This window comes from Hemitrygon akajei, chromosome 14 (assembly GCF_048418815.1).
Source record: "Hemitrygon akajei chromosome 14, sHemAka1.3, whole genome shotgun sequence".
Classification (NCBI taxonomy): domain Eukaryota; kingdom Metazoa; phylum Chordata; class Chondrichthyes; order Myliobatiformes; family Dasyatidae; genus Hemitrygon; species Hemitrygon akajei.
Genome location: NC_133137.1, coordinates 92,835,000 through 92,855,050, shown reverse-complemented (window position 1 = coordinate 92,855,050; position 20,051 = coordinate 92,835,000). Strand labels below are relative to the sequence as shown.

The following is a 20,051-nucleotide window of genomic DNA, read 5'->3' as shown; positions in this document are numbered from 1 at the left end:
GCACCCTCTTGAATAACAATAGCGTGTGGGGCACCTTTACATTCCAAATCAACCTGTAATTGATTCGCAGGCACCGTGTTATCAAGCCATTGTCTCTGCAGCCTGGTTGCTGCTTCTGACATCAATCCAGACATTAAATTTTCTTCCTTCGATTTGGGAATTACAGATTTCCCGTCTCCCTCCACAACAACAGTTATCTCCCCATTTGTAAACTCCACATTAACTCTGAAGACCCCCTTCTGTACAACCCTCTGAGAACTCACACTTCCCAAGGTTAACCCCTTTTTCCCCGAACCAGGTCTATCTGACTCACGAGGACGGCCGCCCCGTTCCCCCGAATCAAATACCTCAGACTTCCCCTGAGCTTCGTTACCAGGGTCAGCACCACGTGCATCCCCATCTTGGACACACTCAAACGGGACATTGGCCTCTTCCAGGCTTTCAACACCCGTACCTTTTTCAAATTCTAACGTCCCCGGATCCTTCCAGTTACTCTCTAGGCAGCCCCCCGTTGGGGAAGGCGCAACCCTGCGAGCTGAAACAACCTCCTCGGCCATGTCAGCTGACTTCTCCACAGCAAGGATACCCTTCTCCTCTAAGACAGCCCTCATTTCACTCTAGGGACCATCGAGAACATCTTTAGAACTCTCAACTTCTCCAAACAATTCTGCCAAACCAGACAGATCAACCACGTCCAACTCTGGACATTTTAACAGCTTTATCCGTTTCTCATCTTTATTTCCTACCTCTAGGACCTTTCTCTTCACTAAGGGGAGGGCTATCTCCTTACCCTTACCCCATTTCACTTTACTACTTTTTGTTTTACCACCCTCGGAACCCTCGTGGTATAGGGTCGGTAAAAACGTCTTGGCCAAATCACTACTGGCCCGATTTAAACTGCTCTCGTTCTCAGCTGCTTTTCTCGACAGGCTGCGAGTGACCGCGCATGCGCGATAGCTTTGGGACTCTAGGGGCGGGGAGACTGTACTCGCCGGTCGGCGGGTCGGCATCATGGCTGCCCAAATCCTCCCTCCTGCTAACACACTTTGTAACAACGCGACCCACTGCTCTTGTGGCCACTTCTGGTTCACTGCCACCTTTTCAAAAAGCAAGAAATAACTATCAACATCCGTCTCCTCGAACGGAGGTACTAATCTCAGCTCCCGACTAACATCAAACCCCTCCTCTCTCTCTATCCCTTGAGCTCTTCGCTCTTGCCTTCGCCTGTCCAGCTCCAATTCATGGATCCTTTGTTTCTCTGTCTCTGCTCGTTCCTTCTCTCTCCCGACCACTTCTAGCTCTTTTGACTTAATTTCATGTTCCCACTGTAATCTCTCTATCTCTAACTGATCCGTCGTACCAGCGGGTACTTTTTCAGGGATATTTTCCAACTCCTCTGCTTCAAACACATTCTCCCCAATGTAATACTGAGTTATGGCCCTTCGCACCTCCGGGTTTTTCATGGACGACTTCACCTCTGCGAGGTTTAACCCCTTCCCCAAATTTAACAAGTCTGATTTGGTGGCCATCCCTAGCGCCTCCATAGTCGGGCTTTTCATAAATTCACCCACGTCCATCTTTGCTGGTTTCCTGTCTGGCTACCTGCGTAACCAGATTTACGTTTGGACTTACAGCCCGATTCACTGACCCTCCCGTTTGGTTTCAAATCCGGGACGAGAACCCCACTTGTTACGAAAACCCCGTAACCAGGTAACTTACTAGCAAAGATAGATGGATCAGCTGAGTCTGATGCTACTATTTTCAAACGTTTTATTCAAAAAGGGGCACAAACGTAAGGTTAATACAAACATTCAGATCATATACGTCGTCAATACTCAATCTAAAACACCGGTGTAATAATAATTAATCAGAAATAAGCTCTATAGTTGTCTAGGGGTAATACTGAGTCCAATTGAATATTAAAGTCACTTAGAAATCTGCAGTCTTTTCCGTTTGGGAACCGCTGGCATTTCACGTGTTGGAGAGAGAGAGGACTGGTGAAAGAAAGAACACTTGCCCGTTGTCTTTGCGAAACAATTCCCTGGAATCAGTTGTTAGCTAAAAGCGATTTTCCTTTGGCTTCAGCCACAGATTCCCGATCCGGAATCTGACGCACGTGGCCTCCTAAAAAAAAATGGTTTCCCGCTCCCACGGGAATCGGTATCATGCTTCCTTGGTGTCTCCTTGGTGCGTCTGAGGGTCCTCCCCTCAGACCCACCTTTATACTTCTTCACGGGATCGCAGGTGTCAATCAAGTTGCAGGTAATGCGATCTCTCTCTCAACCAGCCCACTTTGCTCGAGGGCTTTTCAGGTGGTCTCCATGAGACAATAGTCAAAGTCACTTTTTATTCTGCTTCTTGGGAGAACGTGGTCTTTCGCACGTCTCTCTCTCTTGGGTCAGTTGACCCCCCTTAACTAGAGTTCTTGCGATTTTCACAAAGGAGGGGGCCAACGGCATAACAATGTACTCTAAAGAAGAAAGGGGAAAAAGTTTATAGCTTTATTTATTATAATATTTTGGCATTAAATTATGCTTTTGGGTTTTGGTTTTTTTGCGTTTTTATTTTTCAACATGATGGCAATGAACCAGAAACACTTACGATTGAAGTAATTAATGCCTGCTTTTAAAAAAATCCTAACATTTCAGTTTATTCTTTGATAACTTTCATGAACTTGTGCTGCTGTATTTACAGTCTTTGGAAATAGAGCACATGTATAGTTTGAAATTAGATTATTTCTGTAGACGGCTACTTCCTTTTTCATTGCCATTCAGTATTAAATCTGCATTGTAGAGCAATGGATTGTAATCATAGACCCAAAATGAATGTGTATGTAGGCATGCTCCAATTCAGTAAGTGTGGGTGATATTTTTAAGCACTCTTTTTAATATCTTTATATATTTTACCACAGTGAAAGTGCCATCTAATTTTATTGTTGTACTAAACAAAGTATATATCAGCAAACTTGTCGCATGTTTACTTGAAAATGTTGGCATCAATTGAACTAGTCACTTTAGTCCTTGATTGCAGGTATTTGATCAGAATTTTGCTTGAGTGCATTTGTTTTCCAAGTATAACCTTGCTTACCTAAATATTAATAATGTAGCGGTGTGCTACACGCAGTGCTGAAATAACGACACGTAGTCGATGAGCTGCAGTTGCAAAAGAGATTTATTCGAACTTCGCGGCCTCGCTTTAAAGCCTTCCTGATCCCACCCTCCCCGGGCGGGAATGCTGTAGGGGGCGCGTATTCACAGTCCCGTCCCGCGCGCGGGCTTTTCCCCTTGCTGGTGAAGCAGACTTGGCACCCTTTTTGGGACTGGCCTCAATGCCGGCGCGCGCCGATTTGTCGCCACATAACCCCTCCCCATCCCAGAACCTGTGACCACCCGAGCTCAAATACAGTGCTTTCGACCGGGAGCTGTTGGCGCTATACCTGGCAATCCAGCATTTCAGGTACTTCTTGGAAGGTAGGCCCTCAATAAGCCAGTTTCACATATAGATCAACATTTTTACTGTAACAAACAGTTTTCAGTACATTGAAGGTAACCTGTTGTCAAAGTAATTATGTACAGAGTTATCATATAGGCAACACGTGGTTCTTGAATCACAGCAATCTCTGTCTGATCTTGTTCAAATGATTATTTATGTATGAGCCTCAAATGTGAATAATAGCGGGTGATTCAACACTATAGTATGTTACAGTGATGCCCAGTGCAGATGTTGCTTAATTTATGCATGTTTATACCAGCCCAGTTACTGCGTAACGCAGATGTGAATATGTTGACAGACTTTCTGAACCCAAGGAGGCAGAGTCCATTTATAATGGCCTCAAATGCTGTTTCAGCTAACATGGCATCGATTAGGGATTTTAAACAGAGTTGTTTTTGTAATTGCTTTGGTAGTACATCACATAATAAGTCAGTTATTGAGAGTAATATAACCTATTTTGGGCTAATAACTGACTAGTAATGGCTGCAGGATCCTGTACGTGTTCTGATGTATCATTGGTGTAACCGTCTTATTCCTTTGGGCCTAAATAATTTATTTTATACTTTAAATTTTTTGTCAAACTATCATTAGTATTGTGCAATGTTAGAAAATGAGGTGTTCTTCACTCATGATATTCTTCTTTGATGTTCTATTTCTCTCATGTGAGCTTAGAAAATGGTTTACTTATTGAAAAATTTGTGTGTGCTAGCTCTTCTGCTAGAGACACACCTTTTTTTCCACTATCAATCAACTTTATGATTGAGGAATATATCATATATTCAATTCTGGACCCAACATATCGATGCAGCTATAAAGAAGGCAAGACAGGGGCTATGCTTCATTAGGAGTGTGAGGAGATTTGGTATGTCACCAAAAACACTCGCAAATTTCTATAGATGTACCGGGGAGAGCATTCTAACTGGCTGCATCACCGTCTTGCATGGGGGTGGGCGGCAACTGCATAGAATCGAAATAAGCTGCAGAGGGTTGTAAAATTAGCCAGCTCCGTCATGGGTACTACCTTCCGTAGTATCCAGGTCATCTTCAAGGAGGAGTGCCTCAAAAAGGTAGTGTCCGTCATTAAGGACCCCCACCACCAGGACGTGGCCTCTACTCATTGCTACCATCAGGAAGGAGGTACAGAAGCCTGAAGGCACATGCTCAACAATTCAGTAACAGCTTCTTCCCCTCTGCCATCTGGTTTCTGAATGGACATTGAACCTATGAACGCTACCACACTACTTTTTTATTTACTATTTTTTTGCACTACTTATATATAAAATAGTTAAATATATATATATATATATTTAACACATTTCATGACATATGCTGGTGATATTAAACCTGATTCTGATTCTGATTCCTTGGAGCAGACTTTTGTCATTTGCTAATTTGTCAGCTGGTCTCTGTTTTGAGAGAACACAATTTTTGATTGTTATCACTCATTTAGCTAGCACAAAATTGTTGGTGTGGATATCCATTCTACACCTGTCATTTAGGATGTTTCTCAGTGAATAGGATTAGAGCACTTTAAAAGTCCTATGCATTTGAAAGTATAGAGAATCATATATAAAACAAATATAGCACAGGAGGAGGCCATTTATTGCATTGGTCCATGCTGGTCAAGAAAGCGTACTCTGAAATTTTCCAAGCTCATTGTCTGTAGGCTTTGGTTTACAGCCCATCAAGTGCATATCCTCAGTATCGTAGTTTGGGTTTCAGATTGTGCTGTGCTTTCGGGTTATTAGCTACAGCACCCTGCCATTCTGTGTGTTCCTTAAAACAGTCCTGTAATTCTTCCAGTAATCTTAAATTTTGACCTCTGGTAAAGGAAATGAGTTCTTCCTGCCCACTCTGTCCAGGCCTCTTTTTCCATAGTTCCTTAAAAAAAAAATCACTTCTCAGTCTCCTGGTCGGAAAGAAATCATCTCTAGCCTAGCCAACCTTTCCTTGTGACTAACTCTTGAACTCTGACAACACCCTTTCCTTTTTTCCTTGTGATTCTTCTCTGATGCCTGTTAAATGCTCAGATATTATACTTAAATACACGTTGTTTTTATGGGGGGGGGGGGTTTAATGCATCTGGTGGCCCCACTGCATGTGACTTTGCACTTTAATGCTTTTTCATCCTGACTGGAAAAATGGTGACTAAATTTATATGCAGGTGCTTCCTTTTGCTGCAGTCATTTTGGGGATATGTATTACTTTCATTTCAATGGAAATATGAAACTGTAGTCTCAATTGCAGTTCTTATATTTCTAAGTTAGTGATGCATATAAACACAGTTAAAGTTGTCAGTATAACTGAATGCAGGTTCTAATACAACTACTATTTGAGGGTTAATATATTGGATGGGTGGGATTTGTTCAATTAGACTACATTGACAATGTGAAGAGTCAGTCATTGTTGTGAGCTGTCTGTATAATCTTCAAATATCATTCCTGCATGTACCAATACCTTTTTAAAAAAAACCTGAGAGGAGTTTTCTCTTTGCCTCCCCTACTTAACCTTTTCTTTCTTTTTTCCTTTTATTTATTCAATCATTCACCAATTTAATATCAATAAAGTTTAAATGAATAGGTACTAATTTACTTTGCCTTCTGAGTTGGAATATCTAAAATTGAAGAATGAAAGGAGTTTCTTGGACTACTTGTTAAGTTGAGTGCTTTGCTTGAATCTGTTTAAGCCAGTGGTAAATGTTCTGTCATACCCTTTGCTGTTTATAGACAATTGAAAAAATCAGGATTTAAGTTAGATCGTCAAACTATTTAACTTGTGCCCTGTTCTTGCCATAACTTGATAATGAAGGTTGTTTGAGATCCCAGTTATTTGTGGTAATTGTTCCATGTCACCTTGACTTTAATAGTTTCGAACTCTTGCTGCCAAGTGGAATTGAATGCTGTGAAGTATTTAGTTGGCAGCCTTGTTTCTTAGCCGCTCATTAATGAACCAGCTGCAGATGTGTTTGGGCCAGGGATTCTGAGAAACTTATGTAGTGGTGAAACAATGATTCATCTGCACTTTTGCTGTTTATTCAATGTTCACAATGGTGTCTCTACCCTGGAGAACCACACGTAAATTGGTTGACTGCAGAGCACCTGTGTTCAGCCCTGAGTAGCATTTTTAAGCCTTCTATTCCCTGCCACATTAATTGGCATCTCACTTCTATTTTGACTTGTTGATATGAGACCCAGTATGAGCTTGAGAAACTGAACACATTACAGTTTTCGAGACACTAATGAATTCTCTAACTTCTGATTACTTTCATTCTCTGTCTGTATCAATATTGTCCATTTTATTCTGCAAGTCATCCACCTGTGATATTTGGTTAGTCTTTTTCTTTCGATTAGCACATCCCGACTTGCTAATTGCAACATATTACTTTGCTTTATCACTCTCTAACGGACCGATTTAGCAACTTATTCCCACACCAATATTGGCTACCACATACATTGCTTTTATCATATCTATCTTTTTTTCCCTCCCTCATAAGCTCCTGCCATGCCCCATCTTCTTTGCAACTTAAAGCTTTAACTTTTTCCTCTCTCTTTTCCAGTTCTAATGAGAGGGGTTTAATCTGATTGTTAGTTCTTTTGTAAGGTAATGTAATTAGTTGAAACATACATAATTCACAACCACTGACATTGAGCTGGGGTTCACTTTAAGAGGCTGGTCTGATGTGATGATGTAATTACATGAAGTTCAGTTACTGTGCTCTGTGTTCAGGTTTTTGAGTACAACACGAGTTGTTATGCTCATGTAGTTTTATTTGCGAAAACCTACATTAGTGAACCCGATGTTCTAGGACGATTCCAGAGTTATTGATCATGTCGGCCAATGCAGTCGCTTTGAAATTGCTGGAGTTTTGGAAGCAAAATGCTGTTGCTTGGTTTGCACAAGCCAAAGCCCAATTCACGCTGTGAGAAAATTCTGCCAAGAACGCCAAATATTTCTATGTGGTAGCATTACTCAGTAATTCCACGGCAGTGAGAGTGTTGAGTCTACTTGAACACCTGCCTGGACATGATAAATACAGATCACTGAAAACTCACTTTTTACGGACTTTTGGACTATCGGAGTCTGAGCGAGCCAGACAGTTGCTCTCCTTGCCTGGCCTCAACAACACTAAGCCATCGGAGCTAATGGACCACATGCTGTCTCTCCTGGGAAATCACCATCCTTGTTTTATTTTTAAAGAACTCTTCATGCAGCAAATGCCTGATCAAGTTCGCATAGTGTTCACTAATGCAGCTGTAAAAGTCTATAGGGAGCTTGCAAAAATGGCTGATTGTCTACACTCAGCCAGGCAGAGGTGCATCATTCCTTCTCCTTTCACTGCCTCAATAAGCTCGGTCCGCAAGGCCTCCAAACAGACGATGTCAGGTTTGTGATTTTACCACGCCTGTTTGGTACAAGCGCTAGGAAGTGCCTTGCAGCTTCGACAGTGCCAACGCATCGAGACATCAGAGGTCTGCGAACACTGTGGGTTTCAGCTGCCAGGGATGGCTACTGTTCATTATGGGCACCCTTTGAAGGCGACACCTCCTGTGTGACACAGGTGCTCAAGTAAGTGTGCTGCCAGCATAGCCTATTGATGAGAAGGCAAAGAGCAAAGAAACCTTGCTGGAGGCTGCCACTGGCAGCAGGATCCAGACTTAGAGGATACAATGAGTGACACTCTGCTTCAGTGGACGATGTTACACATGGAACTTCATTCTGGCTAAAGTGGCTAGACCTTTGCCTTGTACAAATTTCCTGTGTGCCCAAGGACTGTTAGTCAACCTTAAGAAATGCTGGCTTGTGGATGTCAAGGACTTTGGGTTGTTCCCTGCTCCTCACACCGACTCTGTCAACCACATGCACTGCTGCATGTGAGTTTACTTGATTGCTGGGTGAATTCCCAAACCTCACCAAGCCCACATTCTCCACTACGGTCACAAAAGATGGGGTCAAGCACGATGTTTCCACAGCTGGCCCGCCAGTCTATGTCCATGCACGTAGACTGGACCCAGAAAAGTTGGCACCGGGAAGGCTGTGTTTGCCAACATGGAAAGACTTGGTATTGTACACCAGTCAAATAGCCCCTGGGCTTCGTCCCCCTATATGATCCCTAAGTCCAATGGTGGTTGCTGCTCATGTGGCGATTACTGACGCCTTAATGAGGTCACCACCCCCAATCGCTACCTGGTCCCACATGTCCAAAACTTTTAGGCACATTTAGCTGGAAAGTTAATTTTCTTCAAAGTTGATTTAGTTCGGGGCTACTGTCAGATGCCTGTGTGCTCTGAGGACATTCCTAAAATGGCTGCGATAACCCCATTTGGCCTCTTTGAGTTTCTGTGCATGCCAATTGGGCTGAAAAATGCAGCTCAGACTTTCCAATGGCTGATGGACTCTGTATTAAAAGATTTAGATTTTCCTTTAGTTTAAATGAATGACATACTTGTCACAAGTGCATCCAAATCTGAACACGTATCCCATCTCCACACACTTGTCGAGTGTTTAAGCCAGTCATGGGCCTGTGGTTGGCTGACATTAATTTTAAGTTCAGGGAAGCTGGGGTTTCTCTCCTGTGTGAGATCTCAACCTGTTGCCCTGGCCTCATTGTGCGCACAAATGGAGACGGACTGCTTTTGGTTCCATACATGGCCTCTCGCGTTTGGGCCAGAAGGCTTCACAGAAACTGCTTACATTAAAGTTTGGGTGTCACGGCCTTAGAAAGGGCATGCGTGATTGGACTGCAGCCTGTGTGAAGTGCCAGTGAGCAAAAATTAGCCATCATTTTCAGGCACCTTTTAAGGTCTCTGAGCAATGGTTTGACCATGTCAAAGTGGATCTGGTTGGTCCTCTTCCTTGACCCTCCCCTACCCGCGGTTTCATGCTTCTTCTTACCAATGTGGACGATACCACCAGGTGGCCAGAGGGCATCCCTGTAGCATTGACAATGGCTGCAGACGTGGCTTAGATGTTCATCAGCACTTGGATTGCTCGGTTTGGTTCCCCATCTGATATTTCCTCTGACGGCGGTCCACAATTCATATCAGACCTCTGGGCTGTGATAGCTCAGAACCTCAGTGTTAGGCTATGTCACACCACAGCTTATCACCCACAGTCCAATGGCTTAGGTAAGCGGCTTCATCGCTTCTTAAGGGCTGCTCTGAGTGATTCTCTGACCAATGTGTGTTGGCTTGATTGTCTCTCGTGGGTCCTGCTAGGGCTCAGAACAGCTTCAGAAGAGGACCTGTAGACATTTGCGACTGAGTTGGTATACAGGCAGCTGTTAGGAGTGCCAGGTGATTTTATTCTTGATGCCACAACCACCTGGTCAGCCTTTTAACAGTGTTCCACCCCCCTTGGTAAATTCAATTCTTCTGCGCCTTTTCCTACCTTCCATCATGATATACAACACTCTTGGGTCCTGCTGACCTACATTCTGCCTCATTTGTTTACATCTGCAATGATGCACACCAACATCCCCCTTAGGTTCCTTTATGATGGCCTGTTTCAAGGTTTAGAATGGAGAGTAAAGACTTTTATCATAGTTAAGAGGGGTAAACCTCAATATATTTTGGTAGGTTGCCTTAAACTGGCCCACCAAGATTTGGAAGATTCCCCTACCATCATGACATAACTGTGAGCGGGTCAGTGCATCACAGGACAAGCCAGAAGCACCTGTTGTTCCAGCAGCTCATACGAGCTCTGGACAGGCTTGCAATGCTGGTTTTGGTGAACTCTTGGAGGGCCTGTGTAGGGTAATTGGTGAAACATGCATAATTCACAGCCACCAACATTGAGTTGGGGTTCCAGAGGCAGGTCTGATGTGATGATGTAATTACGTGAAGTTCGGTTACAGTGCTTTGTGTTCTAGTTTTGGAGCACGATAAATGTGTTGTTACGGTTTTTCTTAAACATAAAACGCCTGGCGTTGTTTTATTTATGAAAACTTAGACGTGAATGTGAACTTTATTTCTCTTTCCAAAATGATAAGGTAATGTTTGTATTTGGGGTTTCAAGTAGAGTGTATTCCATAAAATAGAATTTGCAAAATTTATTTTAAGAGCTTATGATGGAAATTAAACCATCTGTCAATTATAAAATCTATGTCCTTATATTTCAAAAACTCAAATATTTTGCAGATTGGTGCCTATGATCAACAGATATGGGAAAAATCTGTGGAACAACGAGAGATAAAGGTAATGTATTTTTCATTTAATATAGGTACTACGAGCAATAAAAGTAATATGCAAGAAAAAAGTGAAATAAGAGGTGAATTTTGTATTTAAATAGGACATGAGCTTCCAACGTATGCATATTAAGTATTGTTGATAAGTAGGAAACAGAAACATTGCAAAACAGTAATTGTGGACAGTACTGTTTTTTCTGGTGTAAAAGATTTGGCAGAATAGCTTTTCTGATTGGTGATGTAAACAAAAAAATTGGTTGAGAACTCTGAGATGGGTTTAAGATTCTGAAATATTTAATAATTAATGTCTTGGATGTTATGTGGCTGAAATATATAATACTTCGGCTAATATTTTCAGGGTGGGTGGTGACACCAATATATAAATATTTCTCATTTTCTTACTCTCACAAGGATTCAATGGGAAAAAAAAAGCTCTATATTTGGACAAGAACATCAGATAATATAAGAGAATTTGTATGTTGTTCAGAAATCTGAAACAGAAGTGTTTCTTGGGAATATTCAGCAAATCAGCCAGTGTTTGTGAAGAGAGGAGAAAGATGACACTTACTTTGGAGATGGGCTGATCTTGTATCAGAATTAGCCAGATCTGATGCAAACAGGATAGCTTGGCTTCCTGAAATTGGGATTGAAAGGGACAATGAATCAGCTATAATAGAATGGCGGAACAGATGTGCTGGGCTGATTGGCCTAATTCTGCTTTTATATTGTATGGTCTTATGGTTTTGTATGCCTAGACAGAAGACAAAGTACTGTTTCTTGTTCTTTCGTTGGCATTGTTAGAACATTGAAGGAAGCCAGTGTCAGAGGTGAGAATTAAAGTTGGGTGGAGAATTAAAGTAACAAGCAATTAGAAGCTCAGGGTCATCTTGTGGACTTGAATCAAGGTAATACACTCAATGGTCGCTGAATTTGGGTCCCTCAGTGTAGAGGAGATAACATCATGAGCACTGACTGAAGCCCATTAAATCGGAAGAAGTGCATGTGAATTGCTACTTCACCATAAGGGCTGTTTTTGTTGCTGGAGGATGGAAAGGGAAGAGGTAAATGAAGAGTTGTTGTAACTCCAGGGGTTGCACTGGAAAGAGCCATTAAAAGTGGCACTGGTGGAGATGGTATAGAAAGCTAGAAACTTGTGGAAGGAATTGTTCCTTCACAATACTGGGAATTTAGTAAAAGCAGAAATGTTTGAAGCGGAGATGTGTAGAGCTCTATTGTGGAAGGGAAGCCACAACTAAGTGAAAGAATATCAAAGGCAGTAGTATGGAAACATCTGCAGAAAAGATATAATAGAGATTTGGAATGGGGGCTGATGGGAGAATAGAATGGCGTCCTTGCAGGAAGCAGGGTCGGAAGAGATGTACTTATGATCGGTGTGGAGGTTGGTGGTTAACCTATACCCCCTGACATGAAGAGAGGAAGGAAAATCAAAAGGAGACAATTTTAAAGCGAGAACAGGGTGGAAAATTGACAGTGAAGTTCTATTTTAGTTCGGGGTGAATACAAGAAGTAGCACTGCTACAGTTATCAGTGTTGTGGGAGGAGGCTTGTAGGATTGTCCATCTCTCACATAACAGTGTGTTGTGTTTTTCTTCTCTCCATAGATGCTGCTTGAAATGTTGGGTACTTCTAGCATTCTCCTTTAGATTTCCAGTCAACATATTCCTTTACTTTCTGTAACTGCTATATTTGTGATGTCAAGACAATCTTAGTTTCCACCCTATTTACAGATAATCCATTCATCTCTTCCCATCTACAAATTAGAGCACACTTGTTTTCTCATTATCTAGTTCCAATAAAGATCTTCTGCCCTGAAACATAGACTTGACTTTTCTCCACAGTAGCTGCTTGATTTGTCAACTATTTCTGTCATTTTTTCCCCCATCATCTAGAGTTTTTTGCTTTGAGTACATCCTAAGCTTGTTTAAACATTATTTTTTGCCTTCCTGCTTTCTTTCTGTATCTCCAAGTACAAAATAATATGGAACTTTAGTTCATCAGGAAAATTACCAGCATTGCGTGAAGATTCCTGACTTTAGAATATGTGTTATTGTACCGGTTTTCCTACTGATTAAAAGGGTGGTGCATTGGGCGTCTATTTGATTAGTGATGCATGAATTCAGCTGCCTATCATGTAATTCAAGAGTTTAACACATATCAAAAGGGCAGGTAGGCAGGCAGAAAGGGTGGGGTGACTTTGTTGGCATAAAATGAAAGAAGTGACATACGATCAGATGATGTAGAATCCTTGTGGGTAGAGTTAAGAAATTGCAAGGGTAAAAAGACCCCAACAGGAGTTATATACGGGTCTCTTTCTATACTATTATAGCGTCAACAACCCAGGTTCAATTCCACTGCTGTCTGTATGAGCTTGTGCACTCTCCCCATGACCGTATGTGTTTCCTCTCACATTCCAAAGAGATACAGGTTAGTAGGTTAATTAGTGGGTGTAATTGTGCAGCATAGGCTCATTGGGCTAGTAGGGCCTGTTACCATGTTGTATCTCTAAATTAAAAAAAACTAAGAGAGGAGCTGGCCAAAATTGATTGGAAGGGGGCATTTACAACGATAATGGTAGAGTAGCAATGGCTGGGGTTTCTGGGAGTAACTTGGAAGAAGCAGGATCGATTCATCCCAAACAAACATTCTAAAGGGAGGATGGGTCAACAGTAGCTGATAAGGGAAATCAAAGATTGCATAAAAGCAAAAGAGAGGGCATACAATGTAGCAAAAATTAGAGGGAAGCTAGAGGACTGGGAAACTTTAAAAAATCAAGAACATGCAGCTAGAAAGCAATGAGAAGGAGTACGGTGAAATATGGAGGTAAGCTAGCCAATAATATAAAAAAAGATACCAGAAGCTTTTCTCAGATATGTAAGGAGCAAAAGGGAGGCAGGTGTGGATATCAGACTGCTAGAAAATGACACTGGAGAGGATGTAATGGGGAACAAAGAAATGGCAGATGAACTGAATAAGTCTTAATGGAACACGTCAGCAGAGTGCCAGAAATTGGGAGTGTCGGGGCAGAAGTGAGTGTTTGTGTGATTATGAAAGAGAAGATACTTGGGAAGCTGAAAGATCTGAAGGTAGGTAGACCAGATGGACTATACCTCATGGTTCTGAAAGAGGTAAATGAAGAAATTGTGGAGGCATTATTACTGATTTTTCAAGGATCACTGGATTCTGGAATAGTTCTGGAGAAATTAGCAAATGTAACTCCACACTTTAAGAAGGGTGGGAAGAAAATGGCAGGAGATTTTAGGCCAGTTAGCTTGACTTCAGTGGTTGGCAGATATTGGGGTCCATTAGCAAGGAGGAGGTTTCAAGCTACTTGGTGCGTCATGATCAAATAGGTCAAAGTCATCCTGGTCTCCTTAAGGGGAAATCTTGCCTGACATATCTGTTAGAATTCTTTGAAGAAATAACCTGCAGGATAGACAAAGTGGATGTCAGTGGATGTTGTTTACTTGGACTTTGACAAGGTGCTGCACACGAGGCAGCTAAATAAGGTAAGAGCCCATGGTATTACAGGAAAGAGACTAGCATGGGTAGAAGATTAGCTGACTGGGAGGATCCAAAGTGTGTGAATAGTTGGCTGCTGGGGACTAGTGGTATTCCTCAGTGGTAGCTGTTGGGCCCGCTTCTTTTCATGATGTATGTTATTGACTTAATGTGGCCAAGTTTTGGATAATACAAATATAGGTATAAAGATAACTAAATCACAGTCAAATACGATTCAGGTTAAGGTATTTATACAGTTTGAGCAATCCTTTGCATTTTTGCTTGTCTTTTTGTTTTAATTTGTTCACTCTTATCACTATCAAAAAGTTACTTTATTTTACTTTGTTGCAAATCTACATCATGCTGTTCCTTTCACTGTCTTGATTACTCAAGTAGTCTCTGCATACTTTTACTTTTCATTGTTTCTAATATTATTTTACTCTTTGCAGTTTATTAAATTGGTAAGTACTCCAGGAAATGGCTTTCTGCTTGTAATTTAAATTTACTGTGGTCAGCTGCACTTTACTTTTACACAAGAGTTTTGATTTTAAAGAAAGATTTCCTTTGCGTACTGCTGGTACAACCAATATAAATGTCTTTTCTATTTTGCTACAACGTGTAGGAAATCTTGTGTGGCCACCTACTAATAGCATGGATGTGAATTGTACTATAGGGTTTATTTCGCATTTTAGCATGTTCAATTGCAAAAGTGTCTGAAACTAATGTCTATGTGGTATTAATAAAACATTTGAAGGTTGCACACTCATTTAAGCTAATGAGCTGCCAACTGCTATAGGATGTTTTGAAGCTCTTTGTTATGCCTGATATTTATGCATATCCTCTAGTTTAAAAGCTTATGCAAACAATTTTGAAAAGTAGGATTTATTGTACTTTTTTGGCAATGCTAAACTTAAAAACCTATAATACAGCTTCAAAGGAGCTAAAGCCTGCACATACCTTTTTCAGACTTGCAGTCCCTAGAATATCATATGATGCTCCACTGAACATTACTCTTGGAATTGGTGGAAAAAAATATAGGAATTCCAATCCAATTCTGTGCAAGCTGCAAGATATCCAGATTAGAAATATGAAAGTCGATCACTAACTTTAAAAACTGGTACATAGTTTTTGGATTTTATTAGCAGTTCAAACTCATCAAGGCATTGCCCATTTCTTTAATTATTAATAAATATATATCATTATTGCAGCACCATTTTGGCTGATGTGCTGCACCCCTGCTTGTATTTAGGTGATTGAATATAATGGGGGGGGGGGGGTCACTGAAATTAAGAATTCTCAATGATTGTGTCAAAGGCAAGCCTAAATATTTATGACCAGAAGCGATGGTACTAGTGTTCAATACCATCATTCCCTCAGTAAAAATAACCCAGCTTCAAAATCTGGGCCTCTGTGCTTCCTGCAATGGATCCTTGATTTCCTTATTGGGAGACCACGGTCAGTGCAGATCAGTAACAACATCTTCTCACTGACTATCAACACCTTTAGGGTACATGCTTAACCCATTGCTCTCCTACTCTCTGTACCCCCATAACTTTGTGGTTATGCCCAGCTCAAATGCCACCTATAAATTCACAATGCCACTACTGTTTTTTTTGGTAGAGTCTCAGATGGCGATGATGGAGTTAGGCAGATTGGCTAGTTGAGTGCTGTTGCACTGACAATCCTGTTAATTGTCAGCACCCTTTTGAAACCAAAAGTTCTTTCCTGAATTTCAGGGATGAAGTCCTTTGCATAGAATTCATCACTGATATAAAAGCATTTTCACCTCTGCTGTGTTTGCAAAGTCTATTCTGCTGAGCATTTTGTTACTAGCCTAAACAAAAGCGTTAAAAATGAGGAAGCCAATTTTAGTTCATATATCCACAATGCCTAAGGCTTAAAGATTCCCTTCTGCAGTAATTGATAACAGAATGCCATCATTTGTACTCTTGGAAAGGAGGGGGGTAGAAGCCAGAATAGGATGGTGGGGGAAGGGGAAGACGTACACACTGGCAGGTAATAGGTGAGACCAGGTGAGTGGGTGGTGGAAGAGGATGAAGTATGAAGCTGAGAGGTTCAGAAGCCATGTGTTCCTCGAGATTTCCAACATCTACAGAATCTCTTGTGCTTATAATTTTAATTAAGTTGCAATACACAGATTTGATCACAACAGATAGTGAGTAATGTAACATTTCTAATGGGTTAGCTTGTTTTTGCTCTTTGCAGTGCTACCTTGGTGACAGGAATTAGAAGTCTGTAGTGGAGGTGTAATTTTGATCAGAGTCCTGCAGTTTGAATTGTATTCTCTTGAACAGATTAACATCCGATTAGTTTTGTTTGTTTTATTTAGTCATGGATCATTTTCGATTTGATCCATTTTGGATGTTTCAATATGACCACAAGTTCCATGTTGCCACTTTTGTACTTCCTTTATGTACTGTTTGCATTACAGTATATTACATAGAACATTTTTGTTTGTATATTTTGCTCTGCTAATTGTGAAATTTATGGTTTCATTACTCCTCCTATATTTGTATACAGTATCTACTTTAGTAATTGCAGCTTGCTGATTGAGCACTCGTATCTGACATAGTGCTTAATTTACATTTCTAACAGGTTAGTTAGTTTGATTTTCATCCATCAGAATAAACATTGCCCAAATTCTCACTTCAGAACAGAGCCTGAGAATCTTGACGTATATGGCCAAACATGTGACAAACTGACTGTGAAACTGCTATCTGAAGGGATGTTTTAACCTCAGCTAGTTCACAAATAATTTCATTCACATCCACTCCATGATAGTTACAGAATCATTCCCCAAAGCAACTGTAAGGTGATTGACACTGGCCAAGAAATGTTGCTTGTAATGTAGCTCATAAATGAAGTTATCGTACACAAGCCTGTGTGACATTAACGCAAAGCTGAGAATTAATTGTTAGCTGGCCCATATTAATGTTCACCCAGGATCTAGACTTTGTCATGTGCTTAGTCTAAATGCGTATAAAAGAACTGAATTCCATAATTGAGGAAAATATTAGTGCCAAGCCTTTAACATTATGGCAGCACCTGGCCAAGTTTGAATTCTAATAAAGTTGGAATCATGGGAGCTCATTCTGCTTGGTTTCAGAACCCTGCTGCAGGTTTTCCTTCGAAAGGAAGGTACTCAGTTCACCTACTTTCTGATTGCTGACCTCCCTCCCATCATGCCATCAGAAATAGGAATGTTTATTGATGATTGTGCTGTCAGTTCTAAATGCAAACAGTGCAGACCCACAATGTACTCTGGCGGAAAAGCAGCAAATAAAGTTGATGCTGCACAAGTACTAGGGAATGGTGACCGGCATTGAGAAAGAATCTAGATTAACAAGCATTGCTGTTGTCAAAGCAAATATAATTTTTAATCTTGGCATTTGCTGATGAACAGAAATTTAAATCGACCTGCCGTTATAAATACTGTGCTTTCAAGGCAGGTCAGAAGAGGAGTGTTGTAGTGAGTGGCTCACCTCATAATTTCAGTGTTTCAAAAAACCTGAAGGCCCAGGTTGGAGTGTGGAATATAAAATTATAATGCTGGAAATAATCGGTAGGTCTTGCAGCAATCGTCGAAGACACAAGCAGAGTCAGTGTTTCACATTGATGACCTTTTGTCAGTTATTGATCTGAATTGTTAAATCCTATTTCTGCATGGTTGCTGCCTGACTTGCTGTGTATTTGATTCAGATTCCCAGCATGAGTAGCATTTTGCTTTTGGTGCAATAAACTCCACTTAATTACATTTGTATGACTCTAACAATATTCCAGAAACTTAGCTTCTTCCAGGATGAAATCGTACATATGATTGGTACTCCCTCCTATGCTGGTATTCTGGGGTTATAAAGTGCATCATTCAAAGGTGCAATGCACTATCTTGCAAAGGCATTATAGGGAAGTCCTCTGATTCTGTGATCTTCACATTTAGAAGAGAGAATGGTATTACTGCCATGGTTCAAACTCCCCTCCACATTGCAAACCAACCTGACTAGGAAATGTATTTGTTTTATACTTGCATTTAAGGCCCTGCCCTGCAATAAGGCCCTATCCTTTCATTGTTAGTATATTGAAACTTTGTTTTCTCTAGCCAGGCGTATTGCAAGATATCTTCAACACAAAGATTTTTTAAGGTGAACAAAAGTTGGTTTTACCAGTGAGGTCTGATCCCTTGAATTAAGTAAAACAAAAATCATGTTGTCATATGTTATTACATCTTACATTATAGGTTCCAACTGTAAACATTCTTTTTTTTACAAGATGTGTTTCTTACTGCAGGGCATGAAGAACAAACCAAAGAAAACGGGCCATGTAAAGCCAGACCTCATAGATGTTGATCTTGTAAGGGGTAAATACATCTTTGTCTTAGAGAAAATGTGCTAGCTGTTAATATGTAAATATTTTGAACTCCTGTCTGGAAGTTGGATGGAAATATTCCCTATTGCCTTTATTATATCAATCACATTTGAACATAAAATAGATAGGTCTGGGCAAAAGTGGAATGGGAAACAGCGATTGGAATTAAAATGGGTGACACCAGGGATTTTTATGGATGGAGTGAAGATGCTCAACAAAACATTCCAGCAGTCATTACTAGGTCTCACCAATGCAGAGGAGGCTACATTGGGAGCAAATGATCCCAAAAAAGTTCGCAGGTGAAGTGTTGCCTCACCTGGAAGGATGTTTTGGGGCACTGAATGGAGGTGAGGGAGGATGTGAATGGACAGGTGTAGCACTTCTTCTACTTGCAGGGTTAAGTGCCAGAAGGGAGATTAGTGGGGGGGGGGGGGGGTTTGTGAGGTGGATGAATAAACAAGGGAATCACAGGGGGGAGAGATCCCTGTGGAAAGTGGAGAATAGGTATAAGTATAGTTGTGTTGGGTGGTAAGGTCTCATTGAAGATGGTGGAAGTTGTGGAAAATTATGTGCTGGATGCAGAGGCTCATTGGGTCTTAGGTGAGAACAACAGGAATTCTATCCCCATTAAGGCAGCTGGAAGATGGGGTGAGAGCAGATGTCTGGGAAGTGGAGGAGTTGTTAGTGAGGGCAGCATCAATGGTAGAGGAAGGCAAACCCCGTCCTTTGAAGAAGGGGGATATCTCTGATATCTTGCCAAGATTTCTTAGTGGCCAATCATTTTAATTACAATCCCCACTCCCATTCCAAAATGTTGGTCCATAGTCTCCTCTACTGCCATGATGAGGCCACTCTCAGACTGGCGGAGCAACACCTTATATTCCATCTGGGTAGCCTCCAACCTGATAGCATGAACATCAATGTCTTCAGTTTCTGGTGATTTTTTTCCCCTCTCCCCCTTCCCTTTTCTTCAATTCCTCACTCTGGCCCATCTCTTACCTCTTCTCTGCTCAACTGCCTATCACATGCCTTACTGCTCCTCCTTCCCTTTCTCCTATGGTCCACTCTCCTCTGCTATCAGATTCCTTCTTCTCCAGCCCTTTGCCTTTTCCACTCATCACCTCCTGCTTCGTGCTTCATTCCCCCACCTGGCTTCACCTACCACCTTCCAGCTTGTACTCCTTCCTCTCCCCCCGCCTGTTTATTCCTGCTTCATCCCCCTTCCCTTTCAGTCCTAATGAAGGGCCTTGGTCCGAAACATTACCTGTTCATTTCCATAGAAGCTTTCTGACCTGCTGAGTTCCTCCAGCATTTTGTGTGTGCTGCTCTGGATTTCCAGCATCTGCAGAATCTCTTGTGTATTTAATAAATTAAATTCTCTTTAATCAGTGACACATTTAGAGAAACCGATTAATAAGGTCAGTTATTTTTTAATTTAAACCTAGTCTGGATTTATGACTCATTTATGACTCAT

General features: G+C 41.2%; 2 protein-coding genes across 4 annotated transcripts in view; one reads left to right on the top strand and one right to left on the bottom strand.

Moving 5' to 3' along the window:
- Positions 1 to 20,051, top strand: part of LOC140738783 (protein PHTF2-like) — a 94,578-nt gene that overhangs the window by 29,680 nt on the left and 44,847 nt on the right. For all 3 annotated transcript variants that reach the window (XM_073066611.1, XM_073066610.1, XM_073066612.1), the window contains exons 3-4: positions 10,629 to 10,685; positions 18,500 to 18,569. In XM_073066611.1, coding sequence (XP_072922712.1) covers positions 10,629 to 10,685; positions 18,500 to 18,569 — 127 coding nt within the window. The remainder of the gene's footprint in view (positions 1 to 10,628; positions 10,686 to 18,499; positions 18,570 to 20,051) is intronic.
- Positions 618 to 19,914, bottom strand: LOC140738910 (uncharacterized). Its single transcript, XM_073066925.1, has 2 exons — positions 19,842 to 19,914; positions 618 to 2,470 (listed from the first exon to the last, which is right to left on the bottom strand). Exon 2 carries the CDS (start codon positions 1,575 to 1,577, stop codon positions 618 to 620), a length of 960 nt encoding a protein of 319 aa, XP_072923026.1. The 5' UTR covers positions 1,578 to 2,470; positions 19,842 to 19,914.

Coding starts and splice junctions, on each gene's coding strand:
- LOC140738910 (XM_073066925.1), bottom strand. CDS start 1,577: ATGGACGTGGGTGAATTTATGAAAAGCCCGACTATGGAGGCGCTAGGG.